At 39.5% G+C, this 18,404-nt stretch overlaps 1 protein-coding gene across 1 annotated transcript in view; it reads right to left on the reverse strand.

Annotated features, from left to right (window-relative positions):
• Positions 1–1,430: 1,430 nt before the first annotated feature.
• Positions 1,431–18,404, reverse strand: part of LOC140557079 (uncharacterized) — a 61,204-nt gene continuing 44,230 nt past the window's right edge. Inside the window, exons 28-46 of the mRNA XM_072681214.1 lie at positions 16,493–16,710; positions 16,235–16,334; positions 16,045–16,133; positions 15,241–15,542; positions 14,793–14,931; positions 13,628–13,834; positions 13,337–13,479; positions 12,486–12,625; positions 12,137–12,237; positions 11,004–11,081; positions 10,597–10,680; positions 10,364–10,429; positions 9,626–9,731; positions 8,333–8,455; positions 4,891–5,202; positions 4,387–4,489; positions 3,509–3,633; positions 3,340–3,416; positions 1,431–1,640 (exon numbers count right to left, since the gene is read on the reverse strand). Coding sequence (XP_072537315.1) covers positions 1,473–1,640; positions 3,340–3,416; positions 3,509–3,633; positions 4,387–4,489; positions 4,891–5,202; positions 8,333–8,455; positions 9,626–9,731; positions 10,364–10,429; positions 10,597–10,680; positions 11,004–11,081; positions 12,137–12,237; positions 12,486–12,625; positions 13,337–13,479; positions 13,628–13,834; positions 14,793–14,931; positions 15,241–15,542; positions 16,045–16,133; positions 16,235–16,334; positions 16,493–16,710 — 2,681 coding nt within the window. The 3' untranslated portion in view covers positions 1,431–1,472. The remainder of the gene's footprint in view (positions 1,641–3,339; positions 3,417–3,508; positions 3,634–4,386; positions 4,490–4,890; positions 5,203–8,332; positions 8,456–9,625; positions 9,732–10,363; positions 10,430–10,596; positions 10,681–11,003; positions 11,082–12,136; positions 12,238–12,485; positions 12,626–13,336; positions 13,480–13,627; positions 13,835–14,792; positions 14,932–15,240; positions 15,543–16,044; positions 16,134–16,234; positions 16,335–16,492; positions 16,711–18,404) is intronic.

Here is an 18,404-nt window from a genome sequence, read left to right on the forward strand (position 1 = left end):
TCCTTTTTACCTGAGGATTGAACCATAAAAACTGTAGCATTGGCACTAACGTGACACTGACAATATCTCACTCCCATTTAGGACCAGCCCAAGCCTTAATGGGGCCCTAAGCCCTAAAACATTTATTTGGGGGTGCCCCATTCCACCACCTGAGCACCAGCTGCCTTATCATTCCATAGACTACACTGTATGTAATGTACCCACTGTCATTAGCATTATTTCTAATTAGTTAGCTACATCATACCGGTGTCTTTCTGGCTATTGTTTTTATCCCTACAGGTGTAGCAAACTCACAAAAATATTCTAATTCATTTTCACGTTTAAATACAGAGTGATGTATAAGTGTGGCATATTAATTTAACTTAATCTTAAAGTACCATCAGCAGACACGTCTTTAAGTTTTGAACAGATGAGCTGACATATTTCTTAGAGCGATTTGCATTTAAAATAATGAATTGTGTATTGATATAATATCATAAAAGTTTTTTTTTAGATATCTACATACAGATATGTAGCAACTGTAGCAGTTATCCCTTCAAATGCAAGTGTAAACACACACTCAAGACGCATTTAAACCAGGTTTAAATCCAATCACTCAAACCACTTTTCAGTCTGACTAAGCAGAGACGTATTGGAATACGTCACATATGCAGCCACATGAAGTGACCAGGTGTAAACAGGGTCTTATTCTACGTTCAGGACTGTTTCTAATATCACAGACAACATTTTATGGGTATTTTTACACACAGACACACAGTTGGTGTAGTGCCTTCCCCATGGCAGACTGGGCAGAAACAGCACCCTACATGCATACCAGACATACCATCTGCCTTTCGCACATAGTTTGGGCCTACAAATCTGTGTTTTTAACCTGGAAACAACCACATTGACCATTTATGACGGGCACAGATGGAATTGGAATGGCTTCCGCATTCATCCCATCCGTGCAGAGAACACACACATACACACCAGTGAAACAGTGAGCACACATGCCCGGAGCGGTGGGCAGCCATTGCTGCGGCACCCGGGGAGCAGAGACTTTGCTCAAGGGACCAAGCAGCTTGCTGAGCCCGGGTATCGAACCCACAACCCTGTCATCAATAGCCTGGAGCTGAGCCACCACTGCCCCATATTTATTTTTATTATTAAACACCCACATTGACCATTTGTGACGGGCACAGATGGAATTTGGCTTCAGATGGGAATATCAGAGTTGTGTTCTGCTAGGACATTTTCGAAGCACAAAGCTTGTTTAAAAGTGGGCTAAAATAGACAGGAACTGTAATTCTTATTTGACAGGCATGGATTCGCAAGACCAAGTAATAGAGAAGAAATAAAGCATTCAACTATATATTTCATGAACAATGAAATATATTTAGAAGTGAGTTATTTTGCATATTAATTAAAGATGACATAAATGTAGAGCTAATATTTCAAATGTAAATATTACATTTTAAACTAGATGTCCACAGTCATACAATTCTGGCTATGGTAGAGTACTCCACACTTTCCTGTGTCTTTAGTGCTCTGTCTGAATTGAGTCTGGAGAGGCACAAATTGGCATACAGCTCAGATGTTTCTTCATGGGGCTTGAAATCCACAGTGGTGTAGATGATGCTGTTGAGCTCCTGAGGTGGCTGCTGCAGAATACAGAGATAGAAATCATATTTTATATTATATAATGTGTAGCTGTCAAGAAATTTAATTGATTAAAATTGTATTTTTCAAAGAATCAGCAGTGATTAGTTGGCAGTTTGCATGATGACAACGCACTGGTGGTTGGTGTGGCGCAACAGATAACATCACTACCTACCAGTGAGCTACCACACCATGTGGGAGACCAGGGTTTGATTCCCGGTCTGGATGACTATGCTGCGCTACACCAATAAGAGTCCTTGGGTCAGACTCCTAACACTTCATTGGCTCACCTCTGTGATTTGAATAACCTTGTATGTCGCTCTGGATAAGAGCGTCTGCTAAATGCCATAAATGTAAATGTAAAAAAAAAAAAAGCAAATGCATGCAGTCAAAAACAGTAACTTTACAAGAAAAGCCACAACATTTGTAACTTTGAATGGAAGTTAATGTAATGAGATTTATTCCAAGTAAGTAAGGATCATTTCGGCCCTGAGTGGTCCAGCGGAATCAGCCGCAAATCCCAGTCATGCTGTCCCAGTCTTGCTCTCTGCAGTGTAGGTAGGTGGTGTTCCCCCTCACATCAGTACAGTGCAGTGCAAGACTGGCGTCTGCTGGCCGATTAAGCACATTGGTTGCCTGGTGACGTTGCACCAACGGCAGTTCCTAATAAAAGAGGCGGTGGCTGGCTGTGCACGTGTCAGAGGAGGCATGTATCACTCTTCACCCTCCCAGCGTCAGGAGCATTGCATGTGACAGGGAAAATATGTATGGGTTGGGTAATTGGTGATCCAATGATTGGTTTGGATCATTTCTACTGGTCCATTAACCATGAAATGTTCACAGAGTAAATAACAGAGTTTGATGATATAATCACTGTCACAAAAATACCATGTATGTCTGTTGTTCTTAACATTGTATCACAATTCCATGATAAGTGGACCAATAGAAATGCTCCAAAATGACTTAGAATAAAACAGTTTTACACTGACTTCCATTGAATTCTTTCTTTTCGCTAATTTGGATATTATATTATTAATTAATTAATCATATTAATTTGTTTTATATATATATATATATATATATATATATATATATATATATATATTAATTTGGATATTATTATATTGCCCATCCCATTCTTAAACCATTGCTTGAATGTCTATTTGAGTATTATGGGCTGATCATGTGCATCCCTTCATGGCCACAATTTCCCCATCTTCTAACGGTATGACACAATCATGTCAACATGGATCAAAGTCTCAACGGAATGTTTCCAACATCTTGTAAAAAACCATGACATAAGGACTTAAGGCTGTTTTGAGAGCCAAGGGAGGCCCTGCCTAGTAGTATTGTATGAATAAAGTGTTCCAAACAGATTGCTCAGCATACAATACTACTAGGTAGGGCCTCCCTTGGCTCTCAAAACAGCCTTAAGTCCTTATGTCATGGTTTTTTACAAGATGTTGATTGATTTTTACAATGGTTGATTGGTATTAATGGGTCCAAAGTCAACCTTTTTTTCCAAAATCCTAATAAATTGCTTGGTATCTATTTAATTATCACAGGACTACACCAAAAAAAAAAAAAAGAAAAGACTGTCAGTTCAGAGTTTGCAAAAATTGCTGAACATGTGTTGTGATTTTAATAGCATGCAGTTACTACACAGACATCTGAGCATGAGTCAAATGGGGAAGATCTTACTGGGATGATGTCAGGTGCACTGCTGAGGCTTTTTCCATGTGTTTCGGTGGAAACAGAAGACGTGCCATATGCAGGATCTAGAAAAACAAAATCCTGCTGTTGACTGGGTCATAATCATAACACAAATTAAAGATGTATTTAGTTTGTGAAAATTTAGTTCCAAGCCTACCTCTTCCTTTCTTTTTGCGGTAGGCCACACCCAGTATGATCAAGATAACGACTATGAGAGTAATGCTCACAGCACCAAAGACTGTTCCTAGAGTGTGTTTCAAGCCCCATGAATAACTACTTATACTGGAAATAAGAGAGAGAGAAAGAGAGTGAAATTAGTCCCGAATGAAAATGGTCATAGGCTCCGTTCACACCTGGCATTAACATACGACCTGAGTGACCTGATTAAAAGTGGCCAGCACAAAGTACAGGTGTGAAATGGGTACAGTTTCTAATGGAAAACTAATGGAATAAGGCAGTATTTATGGCTGGTGTGCGAGTAAAACAAGGTGCCTCATCTCGATTGAGTTATTAATTATGTGCGCTCTGCCTCACCTCCACCAGAACTGATGTTAATGTGTTAATGCCAGATGTAAACAGAGACTTATGTCTGGTTTCCTAGAATGGAATTAAGCCTAGTCCTAGAATAAATTTGACTTTCAATGGAGAATTACCAACAATGCTTTAATGTAGTTTAAGATTAGGCTTACTCCCTGTCTGGGAAACTGGACCATAGTGTTTCAACATGTGACCCCACCACTAGGGTCACTGCTATTGATCCCTTGTAAATCTTTAAGTCAGTAATATGTAAGTATTGAGTAAAAAAAAAAATACAGCATGCATTTAACCATTTCAAAAACAGGTTAGCCCTCATCAGGCACATGTACCATCCAAGACATTTTTAGAGATAAAGTACTGTAGATTGTGTTATTTTGTCATTTTTTCCCCTCAGCTTGCTTACACAAACAGTGTCTCAACCATGCACTTACCCCAAAAGCTAATGCTATAATTAAGAGATATGTGAGACAGTACAGATGTGTGAGGGCCTGGGCCTACCTGTGTGAATCTAGGTGGATCTTTGAGTTAGTGTGCAGTGACGGGACAGTTGAAATGGTAGATTTTGGGGAAAGCCATGCTGGGGCCACTCTAGAGTCTCTGTCTGCAAGGCCATGTAAAATATGACAAAATCAGCATTAGCATTTTAGCAATATCTTCTTAAACCCTTTTGGGATATTTCTGTAGTATATCGCTGCTGTCCAATGAAAAACATGTATCTCCATTTTTCGTCTATTTTGTGTTTGGGTTTCTCCATGGTTTGAACCCTGTAACTGCTCTGTACGCTGTGTAAATACTTCTGGATAAATGAACCAATAGAAATGCTCTGAATAAACTCAAACTCTTATTTTACAATTTACAGTTTTACATTGACTTCCTTTTAAAGTTAAGAACATTTTTGCCTTCTTCTGTAAAATCACTTTTGGAGATATATGTTTTTCTTTGGACAGCACCGATATATAATGTAGTAAAGCAAAATATCCCACATTATAATGACTTACTTACAGTTTATAGCAACTTCATAATCACTGTAGATGTAGTTTTGTGAGCCAATGATCTGACATCTGTATATCCCGGCATCCTCTCGCTGCAAATTCCAGATTCTCACATCCATCCTTCCATTGTATTCATGGGTTTCTATTCTTCCCTTATAAGCAGCATCAGCATATCTTTTGTTGTTCACAATTACTAGCCAGTCATATGTCATCAACTTGTAACACGTCTTCGTAAAGGAATTGTAGTATGGATTAAAAAGAAAGTTTAGAGTTACATGTCCTGACAGCTCCGCATTCAGTTTTCCCATTGTTGGATTTACAGCTGAAAAGTAAAGGCACAGCATTAAAAGATTACACGCAGCATTGTTGATTCAAACTCAGCAAAAGTGGACATCAGCTCACCATTCTTAAAAAAGAAAAACAAAAAGAAGAAAAGCTTCATATCGGCTCGTTTCGTTGCTGAGATCAGTGTCAGTTCACGGATCTGAGACTAAATGAGGAAGCACATTGGCTTGGCCAAGATTGTGTGAACATTTTCCAGTTTTCTGTATTTCCTCTATTTGGGGCCCTTTGACAGAGACTTGACCTGGTCTTTATTTGCTAATGAATGAATTTCTCTGGCGCGATGCCACTCTTTGGTTCCTGATAGTGCGTACCCAGTACTGATCCAGTCTTTTTCTTTCAAACCTTTAAAGATTCTAACCGTAATGCTCTGTCACTTGTCAAATCTGCTATATGTGAGCTAGGATCAAGATGAATTGCGCTCATCAGTATTGAAGTTCATTCATTTTTGTCCTTTTTTATACTCTTAAAACACTCTTTTTTATGTATGTTTTCCATCTGACTTGTATCAATAGTGGTTTATTTCATAAGAAATGACAAAATAACACAATCTACAGTACTTTATCTACTATATCATCCAAATGTCTTGGATGGGCCAATCTGTCTGAACATCTGTCCTACCCTGCAGGACACATCTTACAGCATCACATCACACAGTGTGTGCTTTGTTTCATCCTAGGTTTTATTTATAGGATCCGTAATACACTGGATCTGATTCATTTGTTTTTGTGTGAACATTTTCCAGTTTTCTGTATTTCCTCTATTTGGGGCCCTTTGACAGAGACTTGACCTGGTCTTTATTTGCTAATGAATGAATTTCTCTGGCGCGATGCCACTCTTTGGTTCCTGATAGTGCGTACCCAGTACTGATCCAGTCTTTTTCTTTCAAACCTTTAAAGATTCTAACCGTAATGCTCTGTCACTTGTCAAATCTGCTATATGTGAGCTAGGATCAAGATGAATTGCGCTCATCAGTATTGAAGTTCATTCATTTTTGTCCTTTTTTATACTCTTAAAACACTCTTTTTTATGTATGTTTTCCATCTGACTTGTATCAATAGTGGTTTATTTCATAAGAAATGACAAAATAACACAATCTACAGTACTTTATCTACTATATCATCCAAATGTCTTGGATGGGCCAATCTGTCTGAACATCTGTCCTACCCTGCAGGACACATCTTACAGCATCACATCACACAGTGTGTGCTTTGTTTCATCCTAGGTTTTATTTATAGGATCCGTAATACACTGGATCTGATTCATTTGTTTTTGTCTTCCCCGACATTCGATCCAGACTCCGCTAGATATCGGAAAATATGCAACCTGTGGTTGCTACACGAACCAGGCCTTGTGGCAGCGAGTTTCACGTGATGCCACTAGCCGTGGAAAAACACTTAGAAAGTGAAAGAGTGTACTCATGCTATGCTAACCTCTGCGTAGCATCCTTCCAAATGATGACATAGCAGCACTGTCCGGTAAGACATTAAAAAAAAAAAAAAAAAAAAAAAAAAAATATATATATATATATATATATATATATATATATATATAATAAATACAAAATAAAATGTATATGAGTTTGTATATTGTCTTGCTGTACACCAGCCTATCAGAGCAGAGCTTCTCAAATTCTTCCCGAGCCCACCATGAAAGGATGGTTCTAAGGCTGAATGGCAGGGTTGTAATCAGGCATGTAAAAGCCTAACTCTGAGCTTTTCACCTTACAATAATTATTATTATATACAATAATAAAACATTATACTTGTGTAAAGCCCTGTAGTATTTACTCTAACGCGTCAGCCCACATACTTCTTCAGTCTTTTAAGGCTTACTAATTGTCTTTTTCTGGTGAGATACTTTGGAATTTTTTTAAAAGTTATGTATTGTTTCTTATTGTTTAATTACGTTGAATTATTTTCCAATTAAAACTCAATAAACTTAAATTGAGTATTCAAATAAACAACAAAATATCTGGTAGAGTACATGGTTACTGAATTATCTAGAAGAGAACGTTTGTGAACAAACTTTATGTTGGCCCGACAAAGCCACCTACCAACACCTGAGGAGCAAACCATTCGTGTTAAATTATTGTCAAATTTTAATGCTGAAAACACTGGTCAGAGGAATATTTACCTCCTTAACACTCCAAGGCTTATAACACACTAAGGTGTTTTATTCAGTGACTACAGGGACTACAGATCAAACTTTCAGCCCGCCGGCGGACCATAGGCTTTTTAAACAGGTTATTTTATTATAGGTTTGTTTGGTTGTTAACGTATCGAAGAGAGTATTCATGCTATGGAAATGGTAGGTGGTTGCTATAGTTTTTAAGGTGTTGCTGAGCAATATTTGAACTACTCAAGGTGGTCGTTGGGTTCTACCTAGTGATTACTGTAGTGTTTCAAATGGTTCTCAGTTTATAATAACCTTACATGTTTATAATACCATTATCATATTTCTATTAGGACAGAAAACTCATTGCAGCTGTTCACTTCAGGCAGCTTAGTTAAAGTAGATGTGATTTATTTGGTATGAGCATTCACTCCGTCTCTCAAAGCAAAGACCTCCTGCAAAACTCTGTATCTACACATAAAAAAAACATAGACATGAAAAGAAAAATGAATGCTACTTCCTCACTGCTTTTAGGAACCTTATCACAAAATAAAAGTCCATACATTGTGCTCTGGTCTGACTCCCAAACAGAGAAACAGTACCCAGTACCACCTGCAGTCACTCTTCTCGACCATTTCCTACAGCATTTCAAACCAATGTCTCTATTTAATTAAATACTGAATCTTTAATTTGCTATATTTTTACAAAGCAGAACAGTGGAGGCACAGCAAGATCATCATTTTAAATAATTACAAGGCGTGATTTCTTGTTGTAGCTTACTATTGTACCGCCCCACTGATTCTTGTACTGTACAGAATATACATTAGGAAATCTCTGTTGCACGGCCGCTCCACTGAAGTAACAGCAGGCTGTGATCTCTTCATCTGTTCAGGACACTCTAAAGAACAGGGAAGTTGGCTGCTAATCTTCACGGTCCTTGACGACAGTAGGCCTCGTCCTGTATCGCAATCCAAACAAGTGTGTGTAAGGTCTCTATTCCTCTGTGAAGGTTATGACGTCATACTGGATGCCTTGCTGCTGCATCTGCTCCAGCTGCTCGGGTGTGGCCTCTGTGGTGTAGACTGTCTGAGCTTGGGCCATGGCTGCGTCGGCTACAGCTGAAGAAAAAGTAAACCCACATTAATTTACACTGTCTGCTTTTGCACAGAGGATCTGCTGCTTCGGGTATGAGAGGTATGGCATGGAAAATACACAGTAACTAATGCTATTTTACCATACAAATTTCTGACTCTTCCAGCACTTAAACAAAGGTTCCTCTAGCCAACTATCTAATAGATGCCTGCAAGGCAGGGGGAAGCTATGAGAAGATATCCAATAGTTTTATGAGAAAAAAGGCAATTCAGGGGAATTGTGGCAGTCAAGATGAGATGGAAGACCAAGAACCTGCATGAAAGGTTAGCTGAGACAAGGTGGTGGTGCACTGTTCCACTGTGAAGCAGTGCTTGCACAAACATAATCATGATGGAAGAGTCATAAGAAGAAAATGTTTGTTACAAGTATGTTACAGAACATATAGAGAAGCCAGGTGTTCTGTCCTGAGGAAACTAAACTAAACTAAATAAAAGTAAATTCGCTGTCTGAACACCAAGTTTAAACAGTTTCCTGAACAATGATTAAGACTACTGTAGGTGCTAGTCTAATTTGCAGTGTTTTATTTTAGGTTTAGCCTTAATCTGGCAAACATGACAGCAAGCTTTGTCAAGTGTGGCAGGCGAGTGGCTTTTGGTAGTAGTAGGTTATAAATTGAGTAGCTGGTGTTCTATGCACAAGTAGTTATTGTATACAATCTTACTTTTGTGGAACCTAGTGATATCAAATGCCCAAGAGTGTTCGCTTGTTTGAAGCATGCATGCAGTAATATTCATATTTCAATCAGTACAAAACACTGGCTTTGGAAATGTTTTGTTTACTGAAGGGACTGATTTTCAAAAATGCCATATATTTATTTTTTCAGATCAACAGCTCAGACCCTAGATAGGGAGTCCCTATGTGGGGGTAAGGCATGTAAAGCCTTTTTTGTATTATTCTGACCACAACAGTAATTTGGTGGAAAATATGAATGTCTTGGTTTGTCCATACACTCAAAAACCAACTGTGACTGGTCCTCATTCTCACAGCACGTTTAGTGTTTGGTGAGAGGCTCAACTTCAGGATGCAGATATCTGTAATGTCAGTATTTCAATATTACTGTAATGGCTGGCAAAGGATAAATTGCACATGAAGGCTAGGGGACATGGAAAAAATTAAAAACAAATGAAAGGGCATACCAGTGACAGCGGAGTGGGCGGCAGCCTCTAGATCCTCAGGACTGACTATCTGCTGCTCAGAGCTGATGGGGAAGTACTGGATTTGTCCATCGTGCGTCAGAGCAATCTGCGCACATGCACATACACACACAGGGCTACACATTAACAACAGTTTGCACCTTCCTTACACTATATGGACTAAAGTACTGGGACACCGGTTCAATCATTGTTTCTTCAAAAGCAGGTTAAGAGCTTAACCTGCTTTTGTTGGAGTAAAAGTCTCTACTGTCCAGGGAAGACTTTCTACTATTTTGGAGCATTGCTGTGTGGATTTGATTGGATTCACTGACTAGAGTGTTAGTGAGGTCAGAATTTTGGATGATCATCCCTCCACCTCATCCCCAACTTATCCAAAAAGTATTGGATGGAGCACCATTATTCTAGAGAACACTGCTCCACAGCTCAAAGCTGGGGGCATTTTACCCCTCTAGCCCATGCCTGGCATTAGGCATAGTGCCATTAAGTTCACATACAACTGCTCCAGAGAGTCGTATTCTATTGGCAGTACATCTCTACAGGGACTAGACAAGCTGTATGTGTGTACATACGCATTTGCACACATTTGTAAGCAGTGAGTCCAATTTTAAGTAGCTCAATGCAGTCATTGAAAGGGGTGTCCACAAACATTTGGACTAATTGCATTAGCATTTTACACTGTGTTATTGTTTTACACTGTGTTATAGATGGACTGTTCCTTACCTGTTGCTCCTGTAGAAACGCCCCCTCATGCTCATACTGGATATGAGCAATCTGTCCGTCCTCCATCTAAAAAAAGAAAAGAAATAGCTTGTTCTCCATATGAAAATACACTAACCTCAAGTACTTCTCATAGAGTCATGTTATGACTATTTGTTTTTGTAAGAGTGGAACACTTGAAGTTCCCCATTTATGTTACTGCAGTATTTCAATCACGGCAGAGGGTGCATACTGACCTGAATGTGGTTACCATTGGATACCACCACATATTCCTGTGGGATTAAGTGTGGTACACCATCCTGGGAGATTATATATTGGACCTGAGAGACAAAATGAAGACGAAGACTTTAGTATGCTCGCACACAAGGAAATTACTAAGACACTTCTGTGCCATTGAGATGACCTTAAAAAAATGCCTTCGGCATACAAACTTGGGAAACACACAGGAAATGAGCAATTTGAAAGAATCAGTACTATGACATTGTCTTTTCAATTTACCCCATTGGACAGCCGGGTGCAAGAGGAGTGCATGTAGCTTTACCCGTTTCCCACTATTGTCTATCATGTCATTTAGCAAATTATTAAATCACAAGGATCTGAGAACTCTGATACCCAGTCAAAGAGAAAGCAGTATCGCCATCACCTGATTGTCTGCTGTCATCAAGTGCTGCACAGTCTGGCCGTCTACAGTAGTGATCTGCTGAATGTATGTAGCCTCCTCCTGAGAGAGAAGATATTTACTCATACATGAGTCAGAAATAAGTTTTTAGTGCCTTAAGCAGTGAGAATGTGTCAGGTCAGGATCTATAAACACAGAATGTTACTCACAATAGGGTATTGCTATTTTAATATTTGTGCATACTGGCACTTCTCACAAGCTGCTCACGATTTCTGTTGTTTCTGTTTTATAAACTATTAATCCTGAATTTTCCTTTACAGCAAACAACACAACAGCACCTAAAGCATTAGCTGTAATTCCTCTACAAAACTGAAGAATTAGAAGGTGATGATTGGTGCAGCACTTATCCTAAAGATACATATGTATTATTAGAGCTCTCAGCTTCAATTCCCATGTCTTGAACAACTACAGGCATCATAGTCACATGTCAGCATTCTCATCATTATTTGGTATTCTGTGATTTTTACTTCTTTTTAAGAGAAATATCCTCCTTTTCTCTGAACAAGAACTCAATTTATAGTGTTTACAGTGCTGGGAACTGCAGGAGTAATCAGTTACCAGCATGCAGCTGTGTGACGTGTGCACATAAAAAAGGAACCAGATTCTGGCAGGGAGATGGATTTGGTACACTGGCACTCTTTCTGCCTTCTCCATATCAGCTTCTGATCCATAATGATACTAAATAAGCTGTATTACCCAGGGGACTGGGTATATGAGATATAGAACCATAGCGATATTATTTTATTATGTATTATTACATATAATTGTTCAGATTTGATAAATTAATAATAATAATAGTTACAAATAATAGATTCTTTATTGTTTTCTTTTTTAATTCTACCCGGAATCATTGGTTGCAAAGCAGGAATGCCCCCTGGACTACCTGCAGTGCTACTGAGCCATTATACAAAGCTAATATGTGAATAAGGTACTGGCACTTTTGTTATCTACAGTACTGTACAATACTGTGTACAGTATATGGGTATTTTGGTGCTCTTGCAAGATTATATCCTAATAAGATCATGTAAATACATTGCATTAGTAGTGTACTGCTTCCCCACTGGTTGGAAGAGAGTCTGAAGTGTGGATTACTGTACCTGGTCAGAGAGAGGCTGCTCCTGTGCCACGATTATGTGTTCTTGCTCTAAAGCCTGCTGCAGTTGCTCTGAACTGATCACGGTCTGACCTGCTTGCAAAGCTGTTGCACAGAAACATGAAGAAGAGGGAGACAATTCAAACAACAGTGGTGTTTACATAAAGGCCAAAACCACCAACAACATTTTATTTACTTCAAATCATGGTATTTTATATAGTGGAGACTAAACATGAGCAATAATTTCTATTGATAAGTGATACTGACTATGAATTCTTATTCACATCAAAATGCAAAAGGAAATCAGACCCATCTAAGACCTGATGCAGGCCTGTTAGGGTTTCAGCACTCACTCTGTAGTGTGGCCAGGGCCTCCTCATCACTGTTGACTATGATGGTCTGTTGGGAACTGCTGGATCTGGGCTTGCGAGGAGGAGGATCCTGCATGTGCAGCCTCTCCATGTGGAACTTCAAATGGCCGTTCCGGTTAAACCTGGGAAAAATGCACATATAAGATGGCTATGAAAAAAAGTGTTGTGAATGGAGTATCTTATTTTTTGTCTTACTTAACCCTGTAACCCTGTGGCCACTTAATTCACTAGATTTTGTGTCATACAAGGTTCTATTTTAGGGCCTATTTAACTGAAGCAAGTTATTATGGTAATGAAGTGTGGGCTTACATACAGAGTTTAAGGTGCCTTAAAGCATAGGTTAAGCAGTTTTAGTTCTATACTTACAGTTATAAAAAACGACTATACTAGTTTTAGACTTGTTAATGAATGATCTAAATTGATAGGGATGTACATAAATCTGCACATACTTTCAGGTTCAACACAATTTCAAGATTAGAAAGGTTCGAAAAGTCTTGATTGTACATCTAAATATTATGATTTTTCTAACAAAATATGCTAAAATAAATCCCAACCACTCGTAATTCAAGTATAATGGGTATGCATAAAGCAACCCCCCCCTCCATTACTCAGAAAGGTCGTTTTAGGTGGCTGTGGCATCACTTGGGACCAAACACTCCACGGTAGCAGTAACTCCTAGAAAATCCACTTGAAAAATGTTCCTTGAACACATTATTCTGACTAAATGTTTTCATATTATGTACTGATATGTACATATTGTCTTTATTTGTCTTTATGAATGAATAAATAAGTCTTCAGAACTGTTTTAGTACTCAGTATCCATCTTTCCTCACCTCTGTCCACAGACTTCACATGAGAAAGGCTTCTCATTGGTATGTGTCATCATATGGCGTCGCAGGTCTTTCTTGTTTTTGGAAGCAAAGCTGCAGTGGGGGCATTTGTGTGGTCGTAGGTAGGCATGCATACCCATATGAGTCTGGAAATAATAATAATCGGTTAATACAGATTCATCACTTTCAATGTAGACACCGGCAGATAAAGAATCATCTCTGTACCTACTGCTGGCTTTTACTAGCTGCTGTTTCATTTTAAAAGGTCACCTTTATGCAGAGACACATTACTACCTTGACTTCTGGCCAAGAGTTAGCAGTGAAGTCACAGTCAGGGCATTTAAATGTGTTGGGGTCCACATGCGCCCTCTTGTGGTTCTCCATGTCAGAACGTCCTGGAAAAGTCTCCATGCAGACCCGACAGGAGAAGCGCTTGGTGTTAAGCTGCTGGCTCTGCAGGGATGAACTCTGGGAGGGAGAACTGGGCGCCTCACTGCTCAGCTTTGGGGAGAGAATTTGAACATTCAGCAATTGGAGTACAACCCTTCACACAGCAGAGAATCAACTAAACTGTAAATGCGTTATTGCACTTGTCACTTGTCACCATGAAAGATTTAGCTTTAGAAGCTTCCCAAGAATGAGTTCTAGATATATAGAGATCTATAACATCAACTTGCCTGGTAGTGTTTTAGTGATGCATTTCTGTACATCTTTACATCCAAATTTCAGGTGCAGGAATGCAGGTAACAAGAATTCTAGAGAACTAGCCTTCAAACTAAAAGGTAAAGAACGATTTCATGCTTAAATGTCTAGTCATAATTCACATGTTGTAACCCATGGATGACATGTGAACTGTTTTCTTGCTTGATTATGTACAAGTCTGTTTTAAACCTGCAATTGGGTATAACTCTTTGGAAGTCAATGGAAAGTCATCTTATTGTTTTGCCGGTCACTTACTTGCTAGTTGTATGGTGTATGACTATGTATGTTACTAATTAACTTTTATTTGAATTGATTTGTTTTATTTATATTTAGTAAAAGATCACATTCGGTCTCCCATTTACACATCACCTTTTTTCCTCTTTAAAACAATCTTGCTCACCTGTGTCACCCCCCCAAATATGTTGTATTCCAAAAAATAAATGTGATGATATGAATTGTGCTCTACAATTTGCAGAAAACATTAGCATTTAAGTTTATGTTCCTGTATAGGATTAGTTCACTCAGAAAATCCCCAAATTGCATCATTTAACCTGGGGCATCCAAACTTTGGCGTAAGACTCTCATTAATGGTACATTAGTTTAGCACGAGGAGTTGCATAAACATATTTCTATTGGTATTTGAATTCTCCACCATCATTTACTGGCTGAGACGCACCAGAGGATGGTCAGTCTAACTTCCCCAAGAAAAGAAGACTATATAGACTATAGACGAATACTACAGCTATAATGCTCTCACCTCCACCTGCTGTAGCACTCCATCAACCAAGCTGGAGCTCAGGTAAAACTTGTCTTTATGTTCTTTCAGTGGAGTAGAGACAGACACAGACTCACTGCTTACTTCCACAGGCTGAGGATCAACCGAGCTTTCCTCCACACTGCTGCCAAACACATACAAGTAGGTGCAATTTTAATAAACCCTACAAGACTTTTAGGATCACCAGCACACTTGGCCCCTTAAACAGCCTATTACAACCTATTACAAACTTTTATTACCAAAGAATAGCCCCACCAGTTTGTCCCTGTAGTTCCTAATATGCATTATTGTGTAAAATAAAACTATAAAAATAAATAAAAAAAAACTTACAGCTTGATTAAATGTATGTTTCCCACATTGAAGATTTCTCACTGTGGGACTAATAAAGGATTATCTTATCTTATCACATAACTCTGCATAACAGCATTACCTGTAAGCAGGGCCAGTGCTGTGGATCTCCTCCGCTGCCTGTTCCACAACACTGAACTCTCCTGCACTCTCATAGGCACTGATAGCAATCTGTGTAAACTCCTGGCCTCCTCCAACAGTCTCCTCCTCAGCTACTGCTCCCGCCACTGTCTCAAAAGCCTCCTGCACAAGCGTCTCTCCATTCTCTGACACATGGAATGTCACCACTTTCTGTTGCTGCAGAGATGAACTCTGATCTGCGGACTCTGCTCCAGACCATGAGCCGGCTTCTAGAGTCTTCCCATCTGACTTTAGCACAGCTACCTGAAGAGATCAGCAATTAAATATTAGACATTGTGGGGAAGACTGTGGTGGAAGCCAGAGTGGATTACTGAGGGATCATGAACTGGGCAACAATCATTCATAAGCTGAAAATATTACAACTGCATTATAGTACACTGCATTGGAGTATCCGTGATACGGGCATAATACAGGCATTGTTGATGTTTGGGGCTGGATTCTTGGACAAGGATAAAGCTTAGTGTTGTACTAAACACACTCATAAAACGTGTTGGACAATTAACACTGCTCACATCACACAGTATGTCCAAGGACGTTTTCACATCTGTGTTTGCTGTGGTTCGAATCAATTAATGAGTTTGTAAATTTGGAGCGTTCACCCCTTGGTTTGATTAATAAGTGTTGCATGACATAACAATAATGTCATAACAATAATAACCAAACAATATGTTATGCAGTCATCTTTTAGCATCTAAAATTAGATATTCCTCCAAATATTTTAAATGAATAATAGACAGTGTAGTACCTGGAGTGAGTTTCCTACTAACTCTCGGGCATTGCTCATGTTCAGGAGAAGGTCCAGGGCATTCTGTGCAGACAGGTCTGATGACTGGGCTATAAAGCGTGAGATAAAACATTTGTTTACCAATTCACATAGTGTCAGTTTACTATATGGAATACACAGCTGTGCCTGTAACACTGAGTGCTCTTCAAACCTTGCTCGTAGATGATTGTGGTGTTTCCCAGTGCATCCTGGGACACAGAGGCATTCCCCATGGGCTCCATGGTTTGGAGAGATAAAGGGTCCACCGATACCTGAAAGAAATGTATGTTTTATTCCTGAAGACAGAACAAAAAATGAAAGACAACACATGACATAGCAGTTAGATTGCTATGTAAAACCTCTGATGCCTACTAGCCTGTATTAATCTGACCACAGTTAGAACTGAACTGAAGTTTATACGAGGACTCACAATGGTGCCCTGCAGACCCTGGCTCTCATGCTGCTGTTTGAGCTCCTCGATCTGCTGTAGGGTGAAGAAGGGTCTCCTGCGCCGCCGCACTGGCTCCTCAGGGTGGGCCTGGTTCCACTTCTCAAACTCCTCAGGGTGACGGCACTGCACGTGCAGTCGCAGGTTCTTCCTGTGCTTGGTCATGAAATGGCACATATCACAGGAAAAGGGCTTCTCCCCTGAGGAACATGTAAAGACAAAGAGAGGGGTCAGGAACCTCTTCTACAGATTTGAATATAAATGAGTGACCGTATGCTGGGGTTGCTCCAAAGGACCAACTATTCTGTACGGTACTAAACCGGTGTTTTACAATCTTAGTGCTACAGTTTTGTACAGTTAACACATATTGTGTCAGATAAAGTTGGAAGTCCCACCATCAGGAACAGATGCAGCCTCAAATAGACAAACAAAAGCTGACAACCATGACTGACTCTTTGCTACCACAGAGTCTGCAACAACCACTCAACACTGCTACACACTAAAAAAAAAAACACACACACACACAACTTTAACTAAAACTGTGTAATGCCAAGCCACTCTACACTGTTCATATACAATGTGTGCAGAATTATTAGGCAAGTTGTATTTGAGAGGATTCTTTTTATTATTGAACGACAACTATGTTCTCAATCAACCCAAAAGACTCATAAATATCAAAGCTTAATATTTTTGGAAGTTGGAGTGGGTTTTTTTCAGATTTGGCTATCTTGGGAGGATATCCGTTTGTGCAGATAACTATTACTGTGCAGAATTATTAGGCAACTTAATAAAAAACAAATATATAACCATCTCACTTGTTTATTTTCACCAGTTAAACCAATATAACACAATTTAGAAATAAACATTTCTGACATTCAGAAACAAATCAGTGACCAATATAGCCACCTTTCTTTACGATGACACTCAAAAGCCTTCCATCCATAGATTCTGTCAGTTGCTTGATCTGTTTACGATCAACATTGCGTGCAGCAGACACCACAGCCTCCCAGACACTGTTCAGAGAGGTGTACTGTTTTTCCTCCGTGTAGATCTCACATTTTATGAGGGACCACAGGTTCTCTATGGGGTTCAGATCAGGTGAACAAGGGGGCCTCATCATTTTTAATTCTTTTAGACCCTTACTGGCCAGCCATGCTGTGGAGTATTTGGATGCATGTGATGGAGCATTGTCCTGCATGAAAATCATGTTTTTCTTGAACGATACCGACTTTCTGTACCACTGCTTGAAGAAGGTGTCTTCCAGAAACTGGCAGTAGGTCTGGGAGTCGAGCTTCACTCCATCCTCAACCCGAAAAGGTCCCACAAGTTCATCTTTGATAATACCAGCCCATACCAGTACCCCACCTCCACCTTGCTGGCATCTGTGTCGGAGTGGAGCTCTCTGCCCTTTACTGATCCAGCCTCGGGCCCATCCATCTGGCCCATCAAGAGTCACTCGCATTTCATCAGTCCATAAAACCTTAGAAATAGCAGTCTTAAGATATTTCTTGGCCCAGTCTTGACGTTTTATCTTATGTTTCTTCTTTCTATCACACACCTTGTGCTTTTTGATACTCCAGTAACGTTGCAGCTCTGAAATATGGCAAAACTGGTGGCAAATGGCATCTTGGCAGCTTCACGCTTGATTTTCCTCAATTCATGGGCAGTTATTTTGCGCCTTTTTTTTTTCAACACGTTTCTTGCGACCCTGTTGGTTATTTGCCATGAAACGCTTGATTGTTCGGTGATCACACTTCAAAAGTTTGGCAATTTCAAGACTGCTGCATCCCTCTGCAAGACATCTCGTAATTTTTGACTTTTCAGAGTCTGTCAAATCTCTCTTCTTCGGAGGTTGCCTAATAATTAAGCACACCTTATATAGGGTGTTGATGTC

This window comes from Salminus brasiliensis, chromosome 6 (assembly GCF_030463535.1).
Source record: "Salminus brasiliensis chromosome 6, fSalBra1.hap2, whole genome shotgun sequence".
Classification (NCBI taxonomy): Eukaryota; Metazoa; Chordata; class Actinopteri; order Characiformes; family Bryconidae; genus Salminus; species Salminus brasiliensis.